This window comes from Lygodium microphyllum, chromosome 14 (genome assembly GCF_053477565.2).
Source record: "Lygodium microphyllum isolate KBCC chromosome 14, Lygodium_microphyllum_v1.1.10, whole genome shotgun sequence".
Taxonomy (NCBI): Eukaryota; Viridiplantae; Streptophyta; class Polypodiopsida; order Schizaeales; family Lygodiaceae; genus Lygodium; species Lygodium microphyllum.
The window spans coordinates 20,852,408-20,879,376 of record NC_141148.1 but is presented as its reverse complement, the minus strand read 5'-3'; the positions used below and the strand labels follow the sequence as shown (position 1 = coordinate 20,879,376).

Here is a 26,969-nt window from a genome sequence, read left to right as displayed (position 1 = left end):
GAGATATTGAGCATAAGGGATGTTGTGGTTTTTGGAAGGTGCATGAATAGAGGGCGGTTACACACTACCCCATATGGCCAGGGCAATGTGTAAATTGTTTGCACAAACACTTAAACACCAAGCATGCCCTAGATTACCATGAAAAAGAGCTTTGCCTAGTGGTATTGAAAGCTCCCCCTCCATGCTATCAATGGGGGCTCAAAACATGGTCAATTGTCACACAAACACTATTTTGTAATGAAGGTGTTGTTTGTAGTGGGTTGGTTGTGGACAAATTCTAGGTAGGGGAGATACTGCGCCCAAAAGAGTCTGTCACCCGTTGAAAGCAAATTGAATGAAATCGTAACACGCCACTCGATGGACACCTCCTTTTTTGCAAAAATTGTCCATCTAGCACGGTGTGTAACTAAGCAGATTTGGTGTCTTGATGACAATGAAAAGTGTGTTTTAGAAACCACATTAGTGAAAGACCTCAAGGGTTGTACATATAGATTGGTTGCTAAGTGGCTGAAGAAAGTTTTGTGATTATGTAATGATGCCAGATCCCCCTATGAACTTTCCGCTAATCGTGTGCAATATGTTAGATGTAATTACTTTGTCCATATATATATTTAAAAAATAATGCACATTTGTATAAGGAATAAGAATATTTACATCATGCCTAGGTCAAACTTAGAACATGGAAGAAGGGTGAGGAGGGTCTAGAGGTGGATGTGCTCTTTGGAGGAAGTTGAAAGCTTGGGTGGGTAGGGCGAGCTTTCCATGGGGTTTTCTCTCCTCGTAGTCGTGTAGTCGGCATCCGATCCATCTCGAAGTTTAGGAATAGGAGAGTTTTTGGGGGGACTTGGGAAAAAGAATAGGATGTTCAAAGCCTTTTTCAAGGCTATGAAGGCTAATAGCTAGGCTCTGTAGATATAATTAAAGAAATGGTTTTTCATCAAATATTATTTAATACAATTATCTTTGCGCATCTTTAAAAAATAGTTGGTTTTTGGTTATTACAGCGAAATTCCTGAAATTCCTCTACGTATCAGCGATTTGCGACTCGCCAGATCAAAAGCAAAAGGACGATCTCCAGGAGGACATTCTGTGCAGGCGGGCTGGGGCCATGGATCCGGAACTGTTGCAGCTCCAGAAGTTGTTCCACGCAGCTCAGGAGGCCAAGGCGAGCGTGCGCCTCTCCGAACGCAATGTTGTGGAGCTCGTCTCCAAGCTGCAGGAGTTGCGCCTACTTGATCATGACCTCCTTCACACCGTTTCCGGCAGAGAATACCTGAAGCAGGTACGGTGATCCCTCTGTATTTCTGGTATTCTAATTCTGCGATTGTTGCATGTGAATTTCGGGTATCGACCTTGTCCTCTTCATTTACCACCTTGTGCACGAACGGTCGAAAACCAATGTGCACCTATGGATGGTTAGGAATCACGCCAGGATTCTGTATAAGAACGCAATCGATCCATCTCACTCGCACAAAAGGATGCTGCATACGAATGCAGTTGATCCATCTCACTTACACAAGAATGTGCTCACGAAAAACCAAGGTTCAATATAAGATGAATTGTGAAAATCTCAAAAAAATCTTCAAATGTAAAGAAGAAGGTTTAAAACCTTTAGCTTAACATAAATACTGACTATATAAATGGCGAATATATGGCAGTAGATATAAACATCGTGAAGTTTGGCAGGCAACTTCCTTATCAAGTTGCATACATCCAAGTAAGGTAAAGAAAGTGCATTAAGATTAAAACTTTCACGAAGCTCATTAAACAGTCCCAAAGCTCAAAGGCACAAGACCGTTTCAAGTGTCCTTGAAGCAAGCCTGTAAACTTTGGTTGGCTCCATATCTATAAATAGAGGGTGTGCTAAGCCACTTGCATCCCACTCTAGTGAGTCTTTAGTCGCTGTGATTCTCCATCATCATCTCCTTCAGCCGCCTCGATTGCTTCAACACCTGCCCATCACTCTCTAGCTGCGGCCATTATCATTCATGACCGGTTGACTGTTATGTTTGCTGTCCAAGCCAACCAACCTGCTGTTGCCCAACTCCTAGAGGGGTGTGTTTCATCATCCTAGTGCCGCCCTGCCTGCCAGTCATTCGTGCTGCTTGTCACCATTATCATAGCAAGCTATGTTTACTTTTTCCAGACCCTCCTCATGGTTGCCTTGCTGTTGGACTGCTTCCGAAGGTTGCAAATCAAGCTATCCTAACTGTCATGTCATGATCCATACAGTTAGCTCTGCTGCGTTTTGAGTTTTCTACATCTTCCTTCATTAGCCTCTGCTCTGATTGGTGGTTTTTGACCTTGGCATCGTTCTCTGGTGGATGATACTCTCCAACGCACTCCCTCGGCCAGCTCCTAGGGGAGTCATTAGCTGTTGGATTGCTTTGCCTTTGAGCAGTGTACATTTACCCTCAATGAAGAGGACAATGCATCCTCCCCTTCATCACTAGATTTTGAGTGGATATTAGACATGGAGTTCACAAAATACTTGCATAGAAGATGGCTTGATTGAATATTAGATGTAGAGTTCACAAAGTACTTGCATAGAAGATGGCTTGACTACACTCTTTCTTCACTCTACACTCCATTAGGAGCTGCACATGAGTCAAAGTTAGTTGGTGGAGTTGGCGACCTCTCCACTTAGGGAGGACATACCACATTTGGGATGATTAGCGAACCCTTGTTTTCATCACAGCCATGCCTAGTGTTAGGTTTGTATAATCCTTTTGATTCGTATGAATTGAAATCCTTCTTTATTACTCTTGCTTGTGCAGAATTTGATTGTAAGTTACCATGGTGGCCTTGATCGATATCAGCATGTGAATGTCCATAGAGGAGGCTATAGAGACAAATGCATGTCTTCAGGTATAGCTATTACACTATATTGTGTTCCATTTGAGCATGTTGCTGCTATTAATTGATTGCAAATTTTTCCCATCCCTCCCTCTTTACAACCAATATTATTTTCATTTTTAGTTCCACATCCTAGGTATCCATAGGTGTATGCCACTTTGCACATTGGTACTCCATAGATGGCATTGCCACCCATACACATTGTATGTCCCATTTACCGGCAACAAGTGAGCATGCTGTGAAGAAGAGCGTTGAGGCACTGCTAGGGTTTGCATCAAGGAAACACAAAGTGTATGACCACGACAGAAGCACAACAAGACAAACACAGATATAGAAAGCAAAACTCAAACCCTAAATGCAAAACTCAAACCCTAAACGCAAAACTCAATACCCTAAAGCAAAACTCAAACCCTAAGTGCAAAACGTAAAACTCAAATACGAACAGAAGAAGGGATAGAAAGAATACAACTTTGAAGTGAATGAATGCTATAAATGAATGTAAGAGTATACAGTGTACCCAAGGGGAGAGTAGCGTGTTGGAGAGTGATGTCCACCCGAGACGGATCTCAAGTATTGTGACTACCAGTCGGAGTGATAGAGTGAGAGAAACACCAAACACTGATCATTAGAGTGTGAGGAGATTGAGATGACTGCAAAGGATGATACTTGATGCTGTGGATGAAGCAACAAAATGTAGCAATAGAATGCCACAGTAGAACGCCGTAGTAAAACGTGGCATTAAAACACAATAGTAGAACACCGCAATAAAATGCTACAATAGAATGAGGTGATGGTAGTAATTGTAAAGGCTGGGACCGCCACATGGTGGGAGACTAATGGTTGAGATCTGCACACAAGGGTGAGAAACCTGCACGAAAGAGAGAGAACTGAATGGGGGAGCTTGTCTATTTATAGATGAGGATAGACCCTCCCAAATTAGGATTTCACTGAACTCTTTTGAACAGCTCCCCGTTTTAGGGCTTTCATTAAATTAAGCTTGTTTTGGGACTGTTTAAGTGGCTAATCATCATGGAATGCATTTCTTAGCTCAACACATGTATCTATCCTAGGATGGTGTGTTAAGTATCCCTCTCATGTCCCCTGGATGTCCACCCATGGCCATTCAGATGCAAGGATATCCATTCTTTGCTCATGATGCCATTTCACTCATCTCATGGGCTAGTTAACAATAGGGATATCTATTCTCTACTTGTGGTGTGTCTATTGACCATCCTTGCACTACTCATTAGATCACCATGCATCGGCCTTGCTAGTCCAGACGCATGGATCCACTTTGCACACATCTCCGATTCATAGTGGGAATGTTGGGGTAAAATCCCAAGTGTATCCCAATTCCCCACCCTACTCGCTCTACTTACTATGCAACACTTCCACTTTAGTTGTGCTATTGCTAAGAATGCTTTTAGTGATAAGGACCATTTTAATAGGTCAAAATTTACGACTGGGATGAATGAAACCAGCATTCCTTTTTGTCAAGGGTGATAATAACTTGATTATCCACTAATTACAAAAATTCAAATAAATTGAAATGCAAATGTTAGTACTTAATCTTGGACAAAACAAGACTAATAGCCGAAGTGTGAGGTTTACAAGACAGTGTATCAACCGCTACATTATTTTTTTGTTTATGTGCAGAATCTGAAAGTGAAATATAGAAGGGAAACTTGCCCAACCATGAGGTGTCGGGTAGGTTAGGTAAGATGGATGTGGGGGATAAGATGGTGGGGGGTAAGATGGCGGAGGTGGATTTGTCTGATAGGTAAAAGGAGGGGGTAGAGGTGGGTAGGCAGAAGTAGGCTGTGAGTGTCCAATGAGTGCCGATTGAGGCGGAGGCATTGGAACATGAATGTTTTCATAAGGTGCCGGTGAAGGTGGAGACACTAGGACATGGAAGCCCTATCCAAAGTGAAGCTGGGGCACAATAGTATGATTAGAAGGTCCACTAGGTAAACCCATGGAGGCAAACTGTGGAGTCAATTGATCCACACTCGGGAGAGATTGGGGGGATACCCAGGCTACAATGATTCCGAAAATGTGTGTGAAGTTGGTGGAATACCACTCGGCTGAGGGAAGGATGAGGTTCTAAAGGATGTGCCTATTTTTCCATATCCCCTCGGTGTGATGTGCGGTATGACATAAGGTGTTTGAAATGGAAATGTAAATGGTGTGAATGGAAGTGGAGAAGCAGCGGAAGAATGTGGTGCGATGGGTGGGTTTTGAAAATGTGGTGTGTGAGCGCAGATACATTTTGTTCATTTTTATCATTTAATGATTGGAAATGAAAATGCGAAGATGATGATGTACCATTCAATGAAGAAAAAGGAACACTAAATTCATTATGATTTTGTGAAGTGGACAAAAAAGAAGGAAGGTTAGAACAAGAGATACTTGGCTTTTTCTTATAATCCCCACGACATGCGTTTACATACAAGAATTGGTCCTCAAGAGGACCTTTTCCGTAGTCAATAGGCTGGACTCTTTCTTCCACATGATCTCTACTAGAATTTTACAAAGTAGAAGAGGTAAAAGAAGAAGAAACAAAGGATGAATCTAAAGTACCCTGCATCGGAGTGGACGGAAGAGGATGAAAGAAAGGAACATACTCCGGGTCTTGTTTTCCAAGAGGGGGGCCCATCCTTGATGGAGGTCTCGACAACCTTGCAACATCATTAGATTTACGCGCAACATCTGAAGAGAGAAATTCATACATATTTTCATTTAGAAGCTTTTCTTGAAGGGCAATCCTTCGATCGAGCTCCTCAATCTTCTTTCGTCTATAAGCTATGATCAGTTTGTATTCTTCAGAGGTCAGCTCGCCTAGCTTTTCTTCCATGTAATCAGAAGTGTCTTCCATGACTTTGTGGAGTAAGTTGATCGGCCCACTCTCACTCAGTTCGCAGCATACTTGATTTTGGAGACTGAATCGGTGTTGTTGTGTTCAAAGTCATTTGAACCTATTATTGTTCTTGCTTCTTGTGTAGAGCTTTTAGATCAAAGGCCTAGGTTTCTCAGAGAGTACCAGGCTCTGATACCATGTAAAGAAATACCCTAACACAAAAACATAAATAGAAACCGTACGACAAAGCACAGGCTGATAAAAGAACACAGTTAGGGTTAGGGTAACTCAGAGACAATGAAAACAGTGAATGAATGAAGTGATATGACTACTGAATATACGATGCTCATGCAGCAAACACACTAAGTAGTGAATGAATACTGTATCTCGAACTCATGTATCTCAAGGATCAAGGCAAGGGTAATGAGTTGGAGAGAGTGTCATGCGCTAAACGATCCTGAATCGCAGCAAGGCAGCCTCCTGATGTCGAACACCAGTAAACGCAGCAGTGAAGTTGGACCTGATGTAGACAACAGTGAGGAGAGAGAGAGAGACTAAAAACGCAGGCAGAACAACTTGTAGGAGAGAGAAAGAATAAAAACGCAAGTAGGACAGCCTACAGGAGAGAGAGTATAAACGCAGGCAAGACAACTTGCAGGAGAGAGAAAGACTAAAAACGCAGGCAGGACAGCACGGAGGAGAGAAAACTGCCAAACACAGGGTGGATAGCCTGACGACAGCTTGCAGAAGCTGGGCGACAGGTGGAGGAGAGAGAAAACTGCCAAACATAGGTTGCAGATGATGTGGCAGGTAGTACGACAGCAGGTCTGTGCAGCAACAGCAATTGCTTGGTTGGGATCAGCTCCAAACTACGTGAAGAGGGCTGGAAATCAGGCACCAACTAATGGAGATAGCAATGGACAGCTTCAGTTAGATGTCCTCTGCGAACAGGGTGTGGGCAGCAAGTTGAAACACCTAAATTTTGTAAAAACGAGATTATGGGCTGAATAGAGGGCAGCATACGTATTTATAGAAAGTTTGGGCCTTCGTAGTGGGTTTGTGCTTATGGGACACAGAAACTCTCTAGGATCGTGTTTCTTTTAAATAAACAAGGTTTCTTCCTTAATTAAGCATGTTTTGGGGCTGTTTAAGTAAAGCTAATGCATTTTTACCTTAACAACAGCCCCTCCTGTGGTCAATTCCAGCTTGCGTTTTGGTGTCGTTGCATCTTCTTCTAGCTAGGCGATTGCATTATCAGGCGGTTTTTGCTGTTTCAAGCAGTTTTTGGCTGTTTTCTCGACTTTTCACAGCAGATTTCTTCTTGTTTTGGTCTGGTGAATACTGTATGTGAACTCTCATTTTTTGTAGTTTGTGCTTGTGGTTTGGTTGTGTTCCCTCTCCAAATATATTCTTTTCTCTATGTCTCTTCTAAATCCTCTATATATGGCTCCTTTGTGCACATCCACCTAATGATAAGTTCTATGGAGATTCTAGTGAGGCTCTTGTAGCTTCAGAGAGGGGTTCGAAGAGGAAGAAGTCCAAGACCCAGTGTTACCACTGTGGGAAGAAAGGTCATTGATGGAAGGACTGCAAAGCGTTAGCAGCTTCCAGGAAGAAGAAGGAGAAGAAGACAAAGTCAGTTGTCGACTTCTCTGACGAGTCATTATCTGCCTCAGACTCTGACTCTAATCCTCTGACCAAGGAGAAGTCTAAGGCATGGAAAGGATCAGCTTCTTCGGATTGTGAGAAGGGATTGATGGCCTCTTTCTCTGCTGCTTTCTAGTGGTGGTGATGACGACATTCCTTAGGACCCTCCAGTGCCAGAGAGAGAGTGTGAGAGGGTGGTGAGATGGGGCAACCGCGCCTCATCTATACATCTATATAGATGCACAGGATCCAGAGAGGGACTTCCTTGATGTATTGATTGAAGTATAGCAGGTTCAAATCCTAGAGCTAGGATTGACATTCAGGTTCATGATGGGCCGTTTATTAGATAGTGAAACCGGTCTATGACTCACATAAAGCGGTAGTTCCTTCAATTAATACCTGGTCTTTTTTCACACACACAAACAGAGACCTCACTCCCTTGCTCAACACCAGATTGGCCCGGAAGACCGGTACCCCTCTCGGTGTTTCTTTATTAATTAAAAGATGGAAAGTTACAAAAATGAAATGTTCCAAAATACATAAGCTGTGAACAGTTGGTTTTCATTTTTTTCTGAGTAAATCCCAGCTGCATAAGGACAGTTCAGCACGACCAGATCAACATTCCTTTTAGAAAAGCATTTTCTGTAACCATAACTCAATGATTTGTTTGTAGAATTGCAGTCTGCAGAACTCTGAATTCACTGTTCTTACTGTCCAGCATGTCCAGAACAACATCCCTTTTAGGAAAGCATTTCATGTGACCAAAACTCAGTGATTTGCGTGCAGAATTCTTACTGTCCAGCATGTCCAGAACAACATCCCCTTTAGGAAAGCATTTTTTGTGACCAAAACTCAATGATTCGTGTGCAGAATTGTAGTCTGCAGATCTCTGAATTCACTGTTCTTACTGTCTAGCATGTGCAAAACAACATCCCTTTTAGGAAAGCAGCATCCCAACATTAAAACAGTTCCACAAATAGCACTAAATCAGAGCTGAAAAAAACCCTCGATGGAATCAGTCCATCATGCAGAGCATTTTCTTTGAGAATAGAGAGAGAGTTGATCAGAGGAAGCAAGCCCTACCTCCGTACATGAGTTAGAGACGAAGAAGTAATCTCCATAGCTGATGAAACTGCAGTAATCTACACTTAGCTCCTCAAAACTTCATTCTTAGATCTGCACCTTATACCTATTACGTTTTTTAAAAAAATGCTCTCTCTCTCTCTCTCTCTCTCTCTCTCTTTTGGGAATTCGTGCCACATGGCATACATGTAACAATTTTCCCGTTTAAACCTTCCCGTCTAAAATTCTCCATGATCGGTGTAAAATTTGACCTCAGCACAGACTAGAGAATTAATCCTCCTGCAAAAACAAAGATAATGACGCAAACCGATTCTGGGATTCAAAAATAGAAAATCCCTAAATTTTAGGGATGGTGACCCTTGCATTCCTCAAGTTGTTCTAAGCAATTTTTATCATTGCAACCACATTAAAAAGTGTAATGTGGCTCAGTTACGTTGACTTTTATTCTGTGAACATTCTTACATGTGCATCTTCTGTCTTGGCCGGGCTCATTGTCCTACACCATCTCCAGTGGCTAAGCACACAGTCCCAAACCACTGGCATTCTATTCTTCAGCGCCCATTCAATATGGAACTGGTTCTTAGGCTTAGACAAACCATTAGTCCAATTTGTCTCGATGGCTGTCTCTTTTGGCCATATAAAGATCCCAGCTTATTTCAAGAGAACTCTAGGGGTAAAAAGCAACAACAACTAAAGAAATGAAAAATAAAATATTTATGTAAGTAAATAAGGAAAGCAACTGCAAAAAGTATCACCACCTAGTGACAGATAGGGAGTGGGATTGGTTCCTAGTCATGAGCTCACACGAGGGGAAACTTTGGCAGTTTGGCCAAAGGCGGGGAATCCATGGTGACATTTGTACCAAAGGGATTTTTGATAGGATGGTCATGTATGCTACTGAGAGACATTGGGACCAACACAGAGATATGCTATAATCTTCTATGTTTTCCGGCATTGGTACGATCGATCTTGACATCAGGTTCTCTCCGAGGCACCGTGGTGGTGGCTTGATCACCCGTTGGTTAGGTATCGATGGTTCTACTTGGTGGTTCTATGTTGTATGGTTTATGATTCATTCTCATTGTACCATTGTATTGCATCATATTACCCATAATTTGAGAGAGGGTGTTAGCAGAAATATCAGCTCATGTGTGAGTTTGTGCATGCAGAGACTGGGCACATTATTTAGGATATTTTAGGCATTTTTTGTGGTCTTCATTTTGGTTATATTTAGCATTTATTGTTAGCTGACCTGATCATATTGGGGACATATTTTTGTCTTATATATTGAGGCTCCTCCTCCTCACTAGTCTCTCATCTACCATCACATGTGTGGAGAATCCATGAAGAGAGGGGCTAGTGCTGGTGTCCACGCAGCCAGTGACTCACTATTATATGCGATTGTGTCGTGTGGGATATGTGGATTCTATTTCCCAAGCATACATCTAAGTTCTCATCTGTATTGTGTTCTTCAGTGTTCTTTCTTTCCCTTTTTCTTTTGTCTTGTGTTTTAGCAGTTAATTACAACATATATTTACGCTTCCATTGCTGCTCTAGTTTTGACAAGTTCTTGTTGCTGGTTTTTCTACTAATTATAGTTCTTTCTTCCATTTGCTGATCGGGTGACTGGTTGCTGCTCATTTTCAGCTAGTGAAAGGTCAATTGTTGCCTGCGTTTTCAGTCTAGTACCTTGTGTTTTCAGCCTGTGATAATGTTTCAGCCTGTAATCAACAATTTGTTGCTCGGCAAACATGGAGAAGAGAAGAGAAGAGAGAAGAAACTCTGATGAATGGAACGATGAAGTTCTGAATTATGAAGTGAATGTGATACAAGGGAAAGCCGTAGCACAAGGAAGATGATGAAGATAGCCACGAACCACGAACCGCAATGTTCTCCTGAAGGGGTGCGAGGGTAGTGGAGAGGCTGGAGAGAAGAGGTGACGGAGTGAATGAATCAGTCGTAAGGAATGAATGAGAGTGGCCTATAAATAGACACAGCTAGTCTAGGATAGCCCCCTTTTTGGGGCTGCAAGCCCTAAACGCAAACCCTAAATGCAAAATGCAGAAACGCAAAAAACGCAAACTGCGGGTGAAGGGTTTCTCAACATCCCCTCTCAGGCCCAAAAAGGGGAACAAGAGGAGTGAGGTGGAGATGCAATGCTATATGCTAAAGAATGCTCATGCAGCACGTGCCACTTGGACAGTGTCCCTCGTGGGGAAATTGTTCACTTGCCCAAGCGCCCTAGTACAAAGATGATGAAAACATGCAATGCATAGGAGGAATGTCGGATATTGTGTGTGCCGAGAACCATAAGGATATGCCCATACTTGATCTTGGGAGGTGGCTTCATGCTGACCAAGTGACCAAGGCAACAAGAGAAGAGGAGGAAGAAGATGTAGAGGATTCCTAAGATCTAAGATTTCCAGCGAAAAGAAAACCTGTAGTAAAGAACAGTAGACAAACTTAACCTCAAGAGAGAAGCCACTAGCTCTGTGCATCCATGCTGGAAGGAATACGAAGGCCTCGTCACCAAGTCGCGGCTGAACCTCCGAGGTCCTAATCTAGGTGGCACCTGAAGATCTTGGGTATCAGTAGAAGAGATGACTGGTTGAAGACAGCCACCCCAAGACAGTAGAGGATGGGTGAAGAACTTCATGTGGAGTAGGTTCCCCTATTTGAGGTGGGAGGTGGAGGGGCCCCCATTGAAGTTGAAGAAGAAGTAGATGACCCCTTTGAGGGCAAAGAAATAACATCTCCCTCTGAACCCCCCTCTGAAGTAGAGGAGGAATCCAAAAACTCATGGATCACGGACTCCAAAATGTCTGATGACAAAGGAAGTGTCCCGCTGATCGTGGCGAAGAAGATATCTGGGGTGCCGAAGAGCTCCCAGAGGTAGCCTCTCGAACCTGAGTATTTGAGGGTGGGGACGGGTGGGGCTCAGAATGAGCAAGAGGTGGACAACAATTGCTGTGTCTTAGTGGAGTGGACTGGGTAGCCGAAGAAGAGGAAGGAGTTGAGCAGCCACTGTCTCTCGAAGGAGCGGATTGACGAGGAGACAGTATCAAACAATCGCTGTCTCTTGATGGAGCAGATTGCAGATCCGTAGGTCATGGAAGCCAGTGTACCTGAAAATAAGTGGGAGAAGACTGCCGCTGGCATTGTGACGATCTCCAGGAGGTCTAGAGCCAATTAATCCTCCATGTGCTCGAAAGGACTTAGTGCGCATCGGATGTGTCTCATTGCCTTGAGCATAGTACTCTGATAGCCGATGTAGAACGATCTCTGTGGCCCAGAAAGGAGAGGTGGCACAAGGAGTGCCTGGTGGAAGATGCATGTACTCTGGAGGGGTGGGGAGCAAAGGTCGAAATCGGCAAGCAACGGTGGTGTGTCTGGTGATGCCATAGTAGGAGCACCCAGTAGTTTGGTCATTTGTTGGTAAAGAAGCCATGGATACTAGCGTGTCTTATTGAAGAAGGAAGAGGTTAGCCACCATGAACCACGAATCGCAATGTCCGCCTCAAGGGATGTGAGGGTAGTGTGAAGCACGAACTGCAATGTCTGTCTCAAGGGGTGGGAGGGTAGTGGAAGGGCTGGAAGTGAGCTGCCAGTGGGAGGAGGATGTGACCAGCAGTAAGAGACTGCAATCAATAGAAAAACGCAGGTGAGGAGACAGAAAGACTAAAAATGCAGGCAGGATAGCTTGCAGGAGAGAAAGATTGAAAACGCAGGTAGGACAGCTTGTAGGAGAGTGAAAAACTAAAAACGTAGGCTGCAGGAGAGAGAAAGACTAAAAACGTAGGCAGGACAGCCTGCAGGAGAGAGAAAAACTAAAAACGCAGGTTGTAGGAGAGAGAAAGACTAAAAACATAGGTAGGACAGCCTGCAAGAGAGAAAAACTAAAAACGCAGGAATCAGCTCCGAACAATGTGTGATAGGCTAGAAACAGGTGCCAGACTGTTGTAGACAGCAATGGCCAACTTGGACCGCGATGTTCTTTGTGTTCGGGGTGTGTGCAACAAGCTGAAATACCTGAAATCTGAAAAAACGAGATTGTTTTCTGAATGGAGAGTGATCAACAACAGTTGCTCTGCTGTAAACAGTTGCAAACTGCGGATGGAAGGCTGGAAATAGGCGCCAAACTGTAGATGACAGCAAGGGACAGCTGAGATTGCGATGTTCTCCGCAAAAGGGGTGTGGGGAGCAAGCTGACAACACCTAAAACCTGCAAAAACGAGATATTGATGTAGTAGAAGAAGAAGAGAAGTGAATGCCGAATCTGCCACCGGTCTTTGCCTTCACTGGAGTGGAGGATCTTTGCCACTGTTTGAGCAGATCCAGCTCTAATACCATGTCAAAAGATGACGTACCAGCGAGACAGTAGGGCTTGTGGGGAGGAACACGGAGTGAACTCGGCAAACATGGAGAAGAGAAGAGAAGAGAGAAGAAACTGTGATGAATGGAATGATGAAGTTCTGAATCATGGAGTGAATGTGATACAAGGGAACAAGGTTGCCGTAGCACAAGGAAGATGATGAAGATAGCCACGAACCACCAACCGCAATGTCCGCCTGAAGGGGTGTGAGGGTAGTGGAGATGTTGGAGAGAAGAGGTGACGGATTGTATGAATCAACCGTAAGGAATGAATGAGAGAGTGGCCTATAAATAGGCACAATCAGTCTAGGATGGCGCCCCTTTTTGGGGCTGTGAACCTTAAACGCAAAACACAGAAACGCAAAAACGCAAACTGCGGGTGAAGGGTTCTCAACATGATCTACATGGGTGACCTTCTCTATGAAGGCATGGATGCTCATGATAATAGCATGAAAGAGCAGTTGGTATTTCTTACCCAGAATCTATCCCCTTCTTTTGTAAACAGAAGATGCAAGCTGAAAACAGAGATTTCAATGATAGCGCGGGCGAAATTATTTAAACAATAGAACAAACCTCTCAAAGAGGTCCGTCATCAGCAAAAGCTGATCTCATTACAACCAAAGTTTCCTAGTGACATATGCAAACATGCCTTAAAGTTCTATAGAGACTTTGGGTGTGGGAAATGTAATTGTTCTCCTTGTGATTCCTCCAAATCTAAATGGTGGACAAAATCTAGATCTCACTCCACTAGGTAGCCATAGATATTATGATCATTCTTCTCACAAGAGGCGTAACAACATACACTCCTATAAAAGGTATAATAACTTTTCCAATTCGAGATCAAACAAAAAGTTTTTAAAAAAGCAAAAATCAAAGGATGTGAAGTATTATATTGGTGGCTGGACAAGTGCTCGCAAAAAGGCAAAGAACAATCCAAGGCTGGTGGAAATAGAAGGTGAATATGTATCAAACAAGAGGAACCACCGAAGAAGCCTTTTGTTACCGATTTCTATGGGTGCTTTTTTAGTAAGATATCCACACACATACTATAGGTTCGTGCATGCAATGAATGTCACAAATTTCACAAAAATCTGAAAAGCTTTGATTGCCTTGATTATTTCTAATATTTCCCTTTGATAGGACGGGCAATTCTTTTGTGTTGCGGAGAATATGCCTGAAGCATATCGTTATATTTGTAGTTGCTTTTGCACATTTATTGTTGGTATTTCTTCACAGAGAACATCGCCCTGACCAATAACTGATGCATCTATGTAGATGACTGTGTAGATGATTAAAGGATGACCAATGACTGATGCATTTGTCGTTGGTATTTCTTCACAGAGAACATTTGATGCATCTATGTAGACGATTGTGTAGATGATTAAAGGATGACCTGTTGGAAGATGTAAAGGGGTAGTTGTTCCATCAAGGACTTTATTTGGTAAAGGGTAGCCGAATGAAGAGGCTTCCATGCAAATTGATCTTTTCTTAGTAGAGGATAAAGATCTCTAGTGTACAAGGCTATGTTGGAGTAGAGGAATTGATCCAATTTTGGCATCCTAAGAGTTGCTTAAGTATTTTTACATTTGGTAGGGCGTTAGAAAATTCTAAAATCTTTTTAAGAACATCATCCTAGAGTTCTATTATATCGTGATGGATTTGCAAACCTAAAACTCAATTTTGAGCACGCATCTTGAGGCGGTTGTCAAACCCTAATTTTTGCTGTAAATGAGGGTTTATAGTAGAGATTGATTGAAATCTTTTTCTTTCATGGCTCAAATTGTTGGAAAATGTTGAGATAACCTGAGAAATAACTAGGGGATGAGAGAGAATGTTGTAGAGAGAAATTTCAGAGTTTCATTGCGAAAAATGCTGAAAAAGTGTTGTTGTCTTGCTCAAACCGCCATGGAAGCTGTCACCTATAGCTTAGGACCATGAGAAAGATTGCTACCCTCTCCTATATGCTGTCACTTGTATCAGAAGGACCTTGGGTTGTTGTTACTTGCTCCTAGAGAGCTCCAAATTGCTATCACCTAATGTAGGAATGGTCCTTGGTGGTTGCAAGTCACATCAAGAGTATCTCCTTGCTCTCTAGCAGTAGACTCCTCTTTCACAATGGTTGGAATAGGCTTCCACCAACTCCTAAAAACATTTTTTCCTTTGGCATGGGCAAGTTTTGCAAGTGATAGCAATCTAATCACATTTTTAAGCATTATCTAGCTTATTAAATGAATTTTTAGGATTACTATTTGAAAATTAATTTAATAATTGGGTTTTCTCATAATATAAGGCATCTCACACTTCTTGTTGAGCTGAAGTGGTTGTGTTTAATACTTCCAACCGGTATATGCCATTGGAGTTCCCAAAACCTCTTCAAACTTAATAATTTGAGTACTTTCATATCTTCCAACCAAGCACAATTGTATTCCAAATCTTTGGAAAGGAAATTTAGCATGTAATTGATTGAAAGTCTATCAATTAGAATTCTACTGGCTAGGGAATCGCAAATTATGTATATAGCTATTATTTGTGTAGGTTGTAAACATCTCAGACAATTAGATTATGCATTTTGTTGTTTAGTGAGTTTTCATCCAATTGGAAGCACTCCAATCAAACATCTCCTTAGGAATAGCCTTCTTTCTAGAGACAATTTGTAATCCATTTTTTTCTACGATTTGTTTTCCTTCGTTTTAATGGCTTATACATGTTCAAAACAGCATTGGTATGCTGATCCACCTGTGGACGTGAAATATGATTTGCGCACGCGCGCACACACACACGCTCATTTGTGTACATGTGCACATGGATGCGCGTGCACACACACTTGCAAACATACATACAAACACTCGTTTTGTGTTTGGGGTAAAGAGATTACAAAGCCTACCATGAAGTCAACATGCGTGCTGCACATGAAAACACACTTGTTTTTTGTTTGCGGTAAAGAGATTACAAAACCTACCATGAAGTATACTAGTAAAAAGTTGAAAACCTTGGTTACTTAAGATACCAACAATACCAAACTTCAAAGATGTCATTAATTGGGATGACTGAGCCATCATTAGAAACAGTGCAGAATCATTATCTTGTCTAGGATGCACACATGCAATGTTTGCAATACTTAGGGTTTTGAAGGCTTAAAAGGCTTCCCACAATAGTAACAATGAAATTGGGTTACCATGCAAAAATTTAGGGTGCCATAAAGGTAGCCCTTCACTAATGCTATAAATTGCAACTGAAAATCTTGTGTCTTGTTGAGCCAGGCATGTTTTGGTTCTAAAGTCTTAACAAATATGTACATACAAGGTCCACTGATCTAGAAATAAATGATCAGGCTGATTGATAGGAAAAGTTTGTCGTTAAACCTCAGCTTATAGTGCTATTATGTGCTTCTCCTCCGCACTTAGACATTGATGTTTGATTTTATACGTGAACGATTGGTTGGAACCAGCTGAGAATTGTCAATTGGGACAATTTTTGAAAAGCTTGCATTGGAGTATGCTTCCTTAAATAAAACACCCCAACAACTATCTTCGCTCGTTAGCATTAAAGAAAGTCAATATTTAAAGAGAATAGAAAAAATACTGATCCTCATGAGGGCAGCATGTGAATTTCTGCTTTGTCATGGTTAGTTTTCCTGTTTGCAGAGAAGGTTGTGATAGAGTATAAGTTTGGTGTCGCATGGTAAATAGGAAGGATCTAGTCTGATGCTACTGGTTAATCATGTCTCGCTGTCGGAATTGAGGGAAAGTGTTCAAGTGGAGGACATGCCTGAATTAATATATCAAGTGCTTTGCCACATCATTGTATCTTTCCATCATGGGCAGCTGAGCTTCATAGAAGACTAGCCTATCAGCTTTATGAAAGAGTGAAGTCTGGTGTCACGTTTAAAATAGGAAAGAACCATGTTTGATGCTGCTGCTAATAAGGTCTATCCATGGGGACCAAATATAAAGTGTTTAAATTGAGGATATATCTGAATTTATACCGGCTGCTTTGCTGCATTGAAGCGTCCTACCATCTTGGGCTGCATATAAGACCAGGCTATCAGCAATCTGTCCCAAAGTCCTAACCTCATCTGGCATGTACTTGTTTTGAGTTTAAATAGTGCCAAGGAAGTACATTTTCAGTTTTTACACTTTATTGACTCTTTATTACTCTCAGTTTACTTCAAAGTTCATTCTATTTGAACGATTGCTGCAGCCACTTCTATTATGTTGTGAGATGCTTTCAAGAATATGCATATGTCTTTTTACTGTTTATGTCAAGTATTTGCCAATTCATGGTGATTGTTTGCAAGAGTTTCTCCATTGAATTTTGGAATTTATTTTGCTCAGGATCACTTAAGGGCTGAAATGGAATTAGAAATTGCAAGGCTTCATCGGGTATCTTTAATTGAGCTGGCTACGACGATTGGTGTGGACCTTTATTATTGTGAGAGGCAGGCTGACGGAATTGTGGCAGCATCTTCTGATCTCATGATGGTTCAAGGAGAGATTCTATCAAAGAGTTATTGGGATGGAGTGGCTGAGGAGATTAATGAAAGTCTTCAAGAATCAAACCAAGTTTCACTGGCTGAAGTTGCTGCTCGATTAAATGTTGGAGTTGATATACTTAAAGGGATGTTGGAACCACGGTTGGGGAAAATAGTAAGTCAACTTACTGCAAAAATTTACATTGTTTCTTGTGAGATTACCTAGTACATGACAAGGATCGGTTTTGAAAGAAAAAGGGATTCTACTTTTACCAAATAGTTTTGTGCCGTAAAATTCAGTTGTTCTGCCATGAACTTCACACAAATTTTTAGAGCCAGTATGTGTTAGATTTTATAAGAGGAGTCAGAGAGAGCAAGAGAGTGTTAGATTTTATAAGAGGAGTCACCCCTTATATCTATGTCAGAGAGAGAGCGAGAGAGCATATCATCTCTTGATTAGAGATTGTCATTTGTTGGTGACCAAGGTCAATGCTGTCTGGGGACTCTATGAAAGTAGGGCCTAGTGGAAATTGATTGTTATAGAAGGGTGGATCAATAAGATTCCATTCAAATATAGTCTTTCTTTGGAGAATGCTGATTGGTGCTTTGCCCCTCGCCTCGGCCCTTTCCAGGTGCCATATTTGTAGTAATGGTGTGGAATCTTCCTGCCACATATTTATTTCATGCCTATGCAAGGAAGACCTGGTCTCTCCTATCTAATATTTGGAGAGCTGTGGTGGGACCTTTGCTCCCTCTTATTGGGTCTTTGGCAAGCATTTTCAATGGTTACATGGGACAAATGCTTGACAGGTTTTGCTTGACTTTCTGTGTGTGGGCAGTGCCTCCTTTGAATAGTTGATTCGAAATGTGTAGAGAGTTGCAAGGCAATATGGGATTCACTATGCTTCACTTTGGAGGTAGCATATGCATGTTGTAGAGGAATTGTTGGCTTTGGTTTGTTTCTTGTTTCTTGAGTCTGTGGATGATGCTTTCCTGACTCCATTGTGTGTATGCTGGTTGATCTTGTTAAGCACTTTCAGTTGCGCTCTTATCTGCAAGCCAACTTGAAAACCTTGACAAAGGGCCTGCAATATAACTTCTACCAGTGTTACAAATTCTTTTATGGTTTGCATGCATCCTTTGCTCAATGGAACATGGTGAAATTGCAAAATGTTGATGGTTTGATGATTACAGACCTTGGGTCCATTGTTCATATGTGTAAACAATATTTTTTGGATCTTCTTGGTTTGAGGGAGGTACCATTTGATCAGATTATCCAAGCTTGTTCTGTATCTTATGCTTTGATTTGGGATCAGGTTTTTCTTGACATTCATGTTATTTTGGTGGCTGATATTCAGGAGGATGAGGTTATGGATGCCTTATTGCACTTACACAGGGATAAAAGCCCTAGTTGGGATGGTCTCATGAATGAATTTTTTGAGACTTATGCTACTCGGTTGGTGAAGCCTTTTATAGACATGTGATAGGAGGTTTGGACTACTGAAATTATACTTGCATCCTAGAAAGAAGGGATTATCAAGTTGATCCCCAAAGTCCCTTCCTCTTTGATGGTCAAATAGTGGCAAGCGATTTCCTTGATGGGTACTATGTACAAGGTATCCACGAAGGTTGGCTAATTGCTTTCTTAAGCATCTCCCTACCATTGTGCATCCCTGTTAGCACGGGTTCATCAAGGGAAAAAATATTTTACATAATATTTTAAATGTATAGATGGGCGTAGATTATGTGCGGCACTTCAACCAAGCAGTTGTTCTTGTTCAGTTGGATTCAAAGAAGGCCTTTGACTATTTGGAATGGTCCTTTCTTGCGGAGCTTATGTGGACCATGGGCTTTGGGCCATGCATGTCTCAGTTGATATACATTGTTAGTAGTGATGCTTCTTCATGTGTTGTGCTGAATGGTGGTGTTATTGAACCCTTTACCCTTGCAAGGTCGGTGAGACAAGGTTGCCCTTTGAGTCCCTTGTTTTTTGCTCTTGCCACCCATCTGGTTCTCACCATGTTGTCACATCTAGTTAAGATTGGGCAGCTGGCTAGTTTATTCCTTCCATTAATCCACATTTTGTTGGCCAGGCATTAACTAATGATACTTCAATGATATTGAAAGCTGATTAGGATAACCTCCGTATGGCATTAGATGATTGGGACTTGTTTGGTCGAGTTTCAGGCCTCCACATTAATGCTACAAAATCTTCTCTCATGAATTGCACTAGATCAGATTTATAGGTTCTGCAGTGGTAGTGTGAAGTGGTTATGTGGGGCAATATTACGTGAATGGTTTACCCTTTAGTGTTGATGTTCACCCTAAAAGATTGCTACAATGGATTTTTCAGATGCTGGAAGCTAAGTTTCTTTATCGGAAATCTTAGGCGTGGCTCTTCTATGTGCGCCTCAAAGTGGCATAGACTGTTATGTTGCCTGTGCTCACTTCTTGTTTGCCTCTTTTGCCTTGGGCCAAGAGTAGTTTGAGCTGTATTACTTGGCATCTCTGTTTCATGTTATCAAAAAATGATTCTATGCATGCTAGTATTTCTTGGATTTCATGGAGCCATGTCTATACTCCAAAAAGCATGGGGGATGGGGCTGTTTTGGACATCTTGACTCACATGGTTGCTCTTGGTTGGTCATTATTTCAAGCCATTTGTGTTGTCCATCAGTCTTGGGTCTCTATTGTTCGTTTCTTCCTTGAAGACCAAGGAGGTGTGCATAGGAATAATAAAATTCAGGGTTCATGGTGGCACGTACTCAACATTGACTCTATCACGAGGATGTGAAATTTTGATGCTTTGCTTAGCATTTGTTTAAGTGTTAATCAGATGTGCAAATGTGAGATGCACATGTGATGTGTAAGTTAGTTATTTCACGATGCCCCTGAGATATCCGTTGTTTGGTGCCAAAGGCAAAAGTTGTAATAAGTGGTACCTAGTATCAGTTTGGACCTAGGACAATTATTTTACCAGTAAGTGTTAGTTGTGATGTCAAGAAAAGTGACAATATGGTATGCACTGATACCATATCAGAGAGACAATAGGGTTTGTGGGGAGAAACATAGTGTGTACGGCAACCATTGAGAGAAGAAAACTCACAAGAAGAGTGGAGAATGATGAACATTGAATCATGCTAAATAAATGATGCAATGGAGCAAAAGCTCAAAGATGACTGCACTGTCGTGGCTGATCGGGCGGCAGTATCTGAAGGGAATCAACACAGTGAAGGGAGCGAAATGCAACCCTCTGGGCAGTAGGGTATTGAAGGTAAATGGTGAATGATGAGGGACAGCTGTAGAGGGAGTGAAACATAGTCCTTAGGTGCCGTCAGAGTGAAGAAGATGATGACCAGCAATGCAAATGAGGACTGAATGATTGCCAGACAGCAGGGCGGTCTGCTGGGATGCAAAGTGCTAATGTAACTGATGAGGAGGACTTGCTGGCAGCAAAAACACAAATGCTGATGATGAAAACGGCAGCTCCAGAAGCAGGGTGGCCATTCAAGACAGCAAACACAAATGTAGACTGCAGCAGAAAGTGTAAACAAAGATGCTGATGACATAGACACAGGTGGGCAGCAGTCCCAGACAGCGTGGTAGGTTGGGCGACAACCAGATGATGATGGTGACAGCTTCAGATGCAGTGGGTGGAAGCCAGACAGCTCAAAACAATAGCACTCAAACTACTTCTGTGAGTAGCACCCACCAAGCATAGGACACATGGAGCAGGAAGAGTTGATCTGATGGAGAGGAAAATACTGAATGTGGGTGAATGTGTTGAATGAAGGGAGTCTATGCCTATTGATAGGTAGAGATTGTCTCGAGTGGTGTCCCAGAATGTAGGTGCCTAGCCCTTCTTGGGGCTGGAAGAGTGAGACCTGAATGAATTAATGAAAAGAAATGCAGTTAATGAATGGGTTTCTCAACACATGACACTAGTAGCTAGGCATTATTTAATAAATTAATGCCCGAGTTCAAGGGTCAAAAACTGCACAAGAGCACTTGGGGGTCAAAATGGCCCAACCAATTTAATTGTGGATAGGCACATTCAAAATTTTGGGCATGGAGATAGGGTTGAATTACTTTTCAGAATTAAGTAATTCTAAAAATTAATGAAATGGGTGAAACTTGTTGAAAATGGATTAGGAAGGTTGCCATTTGGCAAAACTTTCCCATGCAAGTGGCAAAAAGGCTGTTTGAGGTTGGAGAGAGATGATTTCAGCCATCACAACTTGTTGGAGGATGTGAGAGAGAGAGAGAGAGAGAGAGAGAGAGAGAGAGAGAGAGAATAGGCTCTTCACAGCAGTTGGGAAGCCATCTTAATAATAGTTTGGTAATTTGAGTTTTGGGGCTGTAATTTAAGAGCTAATTAAGTTTAGAATGTATTTTTAGCTCAACATGCCCTGTTAAGCCAAAATTGGATTTAGGAAGGGATAATCAAGATAGCTCAAGCCCAATTAAAAGGTGTCTAACCCCAAAGTAGCTAGGGCATTGGGCAAAGGGTGCTTGTCGGTTGCCTAGTGACCTACCAAGACTACTAAGGTGACGGTAGTCTTACCAAGGGAGCTCAAGTGATCACCCTAGAGAAGCTAAGGTATTGGACAAAGGGTGCTTGTCAGTTGCCAAATGGCCTACCAGGACCTGCAAAGGTGGATGGAACCACATTGAACTTTTTTTTGGGGGGAGCATTTTGAATGATAAATTTCGTCCTATTGAGTAATCTATGCATTGAGGAGAGAATAAAAGAAATAGTTAGCCCCAATACATCACAAAACGGACAAGCTATCTTGACCACCCTTGGATGTCGATGAAGAAGAAAACTATGAAGGGTAACTAGTAAGAAAAAGAAGGGAGGTTGCCCTAGGAGACTGCCATGCAGGTTGCTATGAATGTGGTGGATCAAGAGCCGACTGCTTTTTGATTGAAAAGGGATAAATGTGCACAAATGCATGTTTACAAGAACAAAAATGCCAACATGGAGTATGAAAAACGTCATGCTCATGCAAATGCTGTGTAACAGTGCCACTTAGACAGGGTCCTCACAGGTGAATTATTCACTTGTCCAAGTGCCCTTTTATACTCATGGTCATCCTGATGACATGGATAATGATATAAAGTAGAAAAATAACGTCTCTAAAGTAATCAAAATCCTATAGACTCCAAGAGTAGAAGAACGTCCCCTCTCACCAACGGATGGTGGAAGGAGAAGTAAGCACCCCCCTTCTCCCCAAGATGTCCAAGGAAGAAAAAGTCTAGCTAAAAACCTATGAAATGAATGGCATCTAAGGGCACCTCAAGGAAGGCAAAAAACTCGCCCTCCGGAGAAAAGGACTCCTTGTTGGTCCAAAGTGTGAAGCCCCATCAAGGAAGGGAAACCAAGAAGTATTGAATGATCCAGGTCTTCGCTTTGAGCAAGCAGTAGGTCTTGTAAGGGTTAGTGCCAACCTGCAAAAGGCAAGTTAGGAGAAAAAATGCCACCTGAAACCATAGAACACGTATACCTCAACTTCAATGAATAGTGCTTGTGAATGCAATGATTTGGGTTTGGAGAGGATCCCGCTACCAAAAGGTAGATATGCTAAGGATGTAGAAAGTAAGAGGAGAAATGTGCAGTAGAAGAGAGAAGCTAGGCTAGAGCATGCCTTGTAAGAATCAATAGATATGGGGGTGGGAGGTGTGATAGGTCTACTGTCAGTGTCAGTGACCTCTGAATTCGAAAGAAGGCTTCATGATCCATGGGTGGGCTCAGGTGGATTTGGCTATGCACTTGATGTAGAAGGCAACTTAGACATAGATGGTGGCTCATCAAGTCTATCCTTAAGGAAGACAAGGAGTGCCTGAGGACCAAAGTCCATAGTAGTGGCATGGGCGGACTGATCAGATAACCCTTCTGGTAAAGTGGGGATAGATGGTCTAACCATGACTAGCGGGTCTACCATGTTGGGGTGGAGAATGACCCATACAAGTAACGACAAACATGCAAAAGCCTTGGAATATTACTTCCAAGCATAGAAATGAAATCAATTTTGCTAGTTCTTTCATTTTGCTGTCATATTGAGTTTTATTTTGCTTTGGAGCATCTCACTATTAACCTTTGTTTTGCATATTTTGATATCTCTTGCAGGGTTTTGCATTTCAGTGTGGGGCTAACATGTAGGTTTGCACTGGTCCTTCTTGGGTAGGTGGCATTGGATGTGCAACGTTCCTTTCAAGGTTTCTTCTTCCTGGGAGATTTGCTCTTTTACTTGTATGGAGGCTTCTCCTCCCACTACGGCTTATGCAACCTCTCTCTTGATGCTATAATGGTGGTGAATTTTACCTCGCTTTTCCAGTTGGGGTCATTTATCCTCATCTTTATCTATCTTCATGGTTCTTGGCACCACAAGAAGACTGACATGAGGGTCCTCTTTCTCCTTTGGCCTTGACATCTAGGGTTGAGAGGGGGTTTCTACCCTTTCATGATATTCTACATGTTTTGGCACTTGTCTTTGATATCGGCCTTCCCCCTGTTGTGTCTTCTTCTTTGCATTGTATGATTTCATTGTCTTTGTCAAGGGTGCTTGGGCAAGCGAACAATTTTCCCACGAGGGATATTGTCCAAGTGGCACCTGTTGCATGCGCATTCTTATCATCTAGCATACTCCTTTGCATCTCATTGTGCAGAGCACCTCTAAGTGGATCCTGAGTTGTTTACAGTGGTGGTTCTTTACCACCTTACCACCACCTTACCATACTTCATCACCCTTTTCCTTGTCATTGACATCCTCGAGTGGTTGGATTAGCTTGTCAGTTTTGTGATGTGTTGGATCTAACCATCCCTTTTTCATTCTCCCCTTGGGGCATAGTTGCTTAAAAAGCCGCAAACCATCTCTCTTCTTCACCCCCCCAAAAAGAAAAGAGTTTAATGTGGTTCCATTTGCCATTGCAAGTCCTAGTGGGCCACTAGGTAGTTGACGAGCACCCTTTGTTCAATGCCTCGACCTTTGTGGGATGATCACTTGGGCTCCCTTGGTAAGATAACCATCACCTTTGAAGTCTTGGTAGATCATTGGGCCACCGGCGTGTATCCTTTGTCTGATGCCCTGGTTGCTTTGGGGTGGGATGGCTTGGGGTCCAAATGGGCTTGATCTTTTCTTCCTGTTCCTTTTTGGTTTTAGTTTTGGGCCTAAGATGAGGTGTTGAGCTAAAAATTCATTACATAATGATTAGCTATTCAAAACAGCCCCAAAACGTGTAAATTACTGAAAATGCCATTAAATAGAGAGTGGTTCTACAGAGTTTCTGCGTCCCACATGCAAAACCCTGATTTGGGAGGATCCTCTTGCATCTATAAAAAGACAGGTGGCATTCTGTACACTGTTACTTTCATTTACAACGTTCATTCACTTCAGAGTTCTCTTTTCTCCCTCCCTCTCTCTGTTTATGTTTGTTTCTGTGTTTGAGCATTGAGATTTGCATGTAGGGTTCGAATTTTGCACCTCACTACTTGAGTCTTTGTGGTTTAGTTGTGGTCCTACTTTCTGTGTTTGCTTGATGCAAATCCTAGCATATCTTAATACCAAGTAGTGCTTGCCCTCTCGTTGCTACGTGGCCTACTGTCAAGATGAGTGCATACTACATTGAGCTCCCTACTCAATAAACATGGGACCACCAATTGCTCCAATCGATCCAACCTTCAACCTATGGATCGATCCATGTTAGGAGCCTCTCCTCAAAGCTGAGAGATCATCAAATGGGAGGAATTCAATCGCCCTGAAATTTGAAAAAGAGTAAACTCCTACTAAAGTGAAACTTCAAAAAGCTCACCTCTACCACTGCACATGTTACTTCCAATTGCATCATGAGCTCTTCATATAAAAGCTTCATGGTAGTAGACCCCTTGTATCACCATTGAAGAAAAAATTGAAACTTTTGGAATGCTTCAACTTCAATTAGTGGTTGCCCAATCGTTAAGATTTGCCTGTGCTAGCAGCCAACCCAAAAGGTGGAAGAGATTCTCAAATCTCATATTTACAACAATTACATATGCAATATACAAGGCATAGGCTTTGGCAACTCAAGCCATGCACTAATAATCCCACACTCTTATGTCCCTAGAGCACATTCCCACTTGATGAATGGGGGTAGGGCATGAGTGGGGGATTGTTTCTTTTGTGCCTATCCCTAGCAAATAGTTGACCTATTCAACGAGGCTGTGAATCTCTCTTAGCGAGAAGAAACATTGAAAACCAGCCTTCCTTCTGGGATAGGGTTGTAAATAACTTAATTAAGTACTAATTGCAGCAAGCATACAATTCACATAAACTAAAAATACAAATGTTATCATTTAATATCTTGAATTGTAGTCTAAATGGAATACGATGAGATTCCTTAAATATCCTTTGCTCTATAGTTGCCTCTTGCTATCATAAATGACTAGCAAGCCTTCAAACCAATTTGCCCCTTGGTTTCCTCGGGGTCTGGCTTTCAATTGTGCTCCTTGGGTGACAAAGTCAACCTCAAATGTTTGCTATCTGAATGGCCTCAAATGTTTGCTATCTGAATGGCCACTTTACTCTCTTGAAATTGCCCCAATTTTAGTGTCTGAAATTCAAGTCTCCAAGCCTTCAATTTTTGAGCACACTTCCCGAGGTCTCTATCAAACCCAAAATTTTGCTATAAATTCGGTTTTATAGCCGCGAGTAGTCAAAATCTCAACCTCCAATGCTGATTTTGCTGAAAATTGCCGAGAAAGGATGAAAATTGGTTGGAGAATGAGAGAGAATGCCAAGTAGAGAGAAAATTCAAACTTTCATCCTCACGAGAAAATCTAAGAAATCAATTGCTTCCTTGTCTAAACAGCCATGTTAGGGTCCTAGTCCCATGTTGTAAAATATTTAACTTGCACCTCACATGTGCAAGTCACATTTGTACATTTGATTAAGTTTTAATCAAATGCTAAGCTAAGCATCAAAATTTCATATCCCTGTGACAAACACTTTCAAATGTGATGTGGGACGAGAAGTTGTTTGTAGTTAATTGAACAAGTTGACTATTTTGAGGCTTATGGTTGTTTCCAAGTTTATGGAAAACTTGCATACACCTATTTTTCCTGATGTGGAGTCATGGCCAGCCCCAAGGAATTTGGACGTTGTGCCTCCACATCAGCAGAAATAGATATATGCAAGTCATCCACAAACTTGGAACACTGTGTGATGATATGCTAGGGTTTGCACTAAGACAACATAGAATGTAGGAACACAACTAAAACATAATAACTCGGACCATGATATGCTAGGGTTGCACTGTGTGATGATATGCTAGGGTTTGCACTGAGACAACATTAAATGTAGGAACACAACTAAAACATAATAACTCAGACCATAACGCAATAAAGGCTAACCCTAAACGAAAATGCAAATTTAAAACTCAAAACTTGAAAAACACAAACGCAAATAGAGAAGAAATAAAGTTTGGAAGTGAATGAGTCAATGCTTTAAATGAATGAGAGAATGTATAGATTGCTCTAGGGTAGAGCTGTCCCAGAGTTGATGGCTCTTGTGGGAGTGGGATGAGGGAGGTGTTGATGTGTGTTGTCCACCTGAGACAAATGCGGAGTGTAGTACTCACCAATTGGAGTAGAAGCTGATGAAGAAAAGTGCTAAAAGCACAAAAACGACCTGTTGAAGATGATGATAG

General features: G+C 41.9%; 1 protein-coding gene across 9 annotated transcripts in view; it reads left to right on the top strand.

Moving 5' to 3' along the window:
• The first annotated feature begins 1,020 nt into the window (after nt 1-1,020).
• LOC148025401 (E3 UFM1-protein ligase-like protein) overlaps nt 1,021-26,969 on the top strand; it is a 163,358-nt gene continuing 137,409 nt past the window's right edge. For all 9 annotated transcript variants that reach the window (XR_015693085.1, XR_015693083.1, XR_015693082.1 and 6 more), the window contains exons 1-2: nt 1,021-1,282; nt 17,149-17,460. Coding sequence is in view for 4 of the 9 variants with exons in the window: in XM_087692513.1 (XP_087548639.1) it covers nt 1,109-1,282; nt 17,149-17,460 (486 nt within the window). In the remaining 5 variants the exon portion in view is untranslated. The remainder of the gene's footprint in view (nt 1,283-17,148; nt 17,461-26,969) is intronic.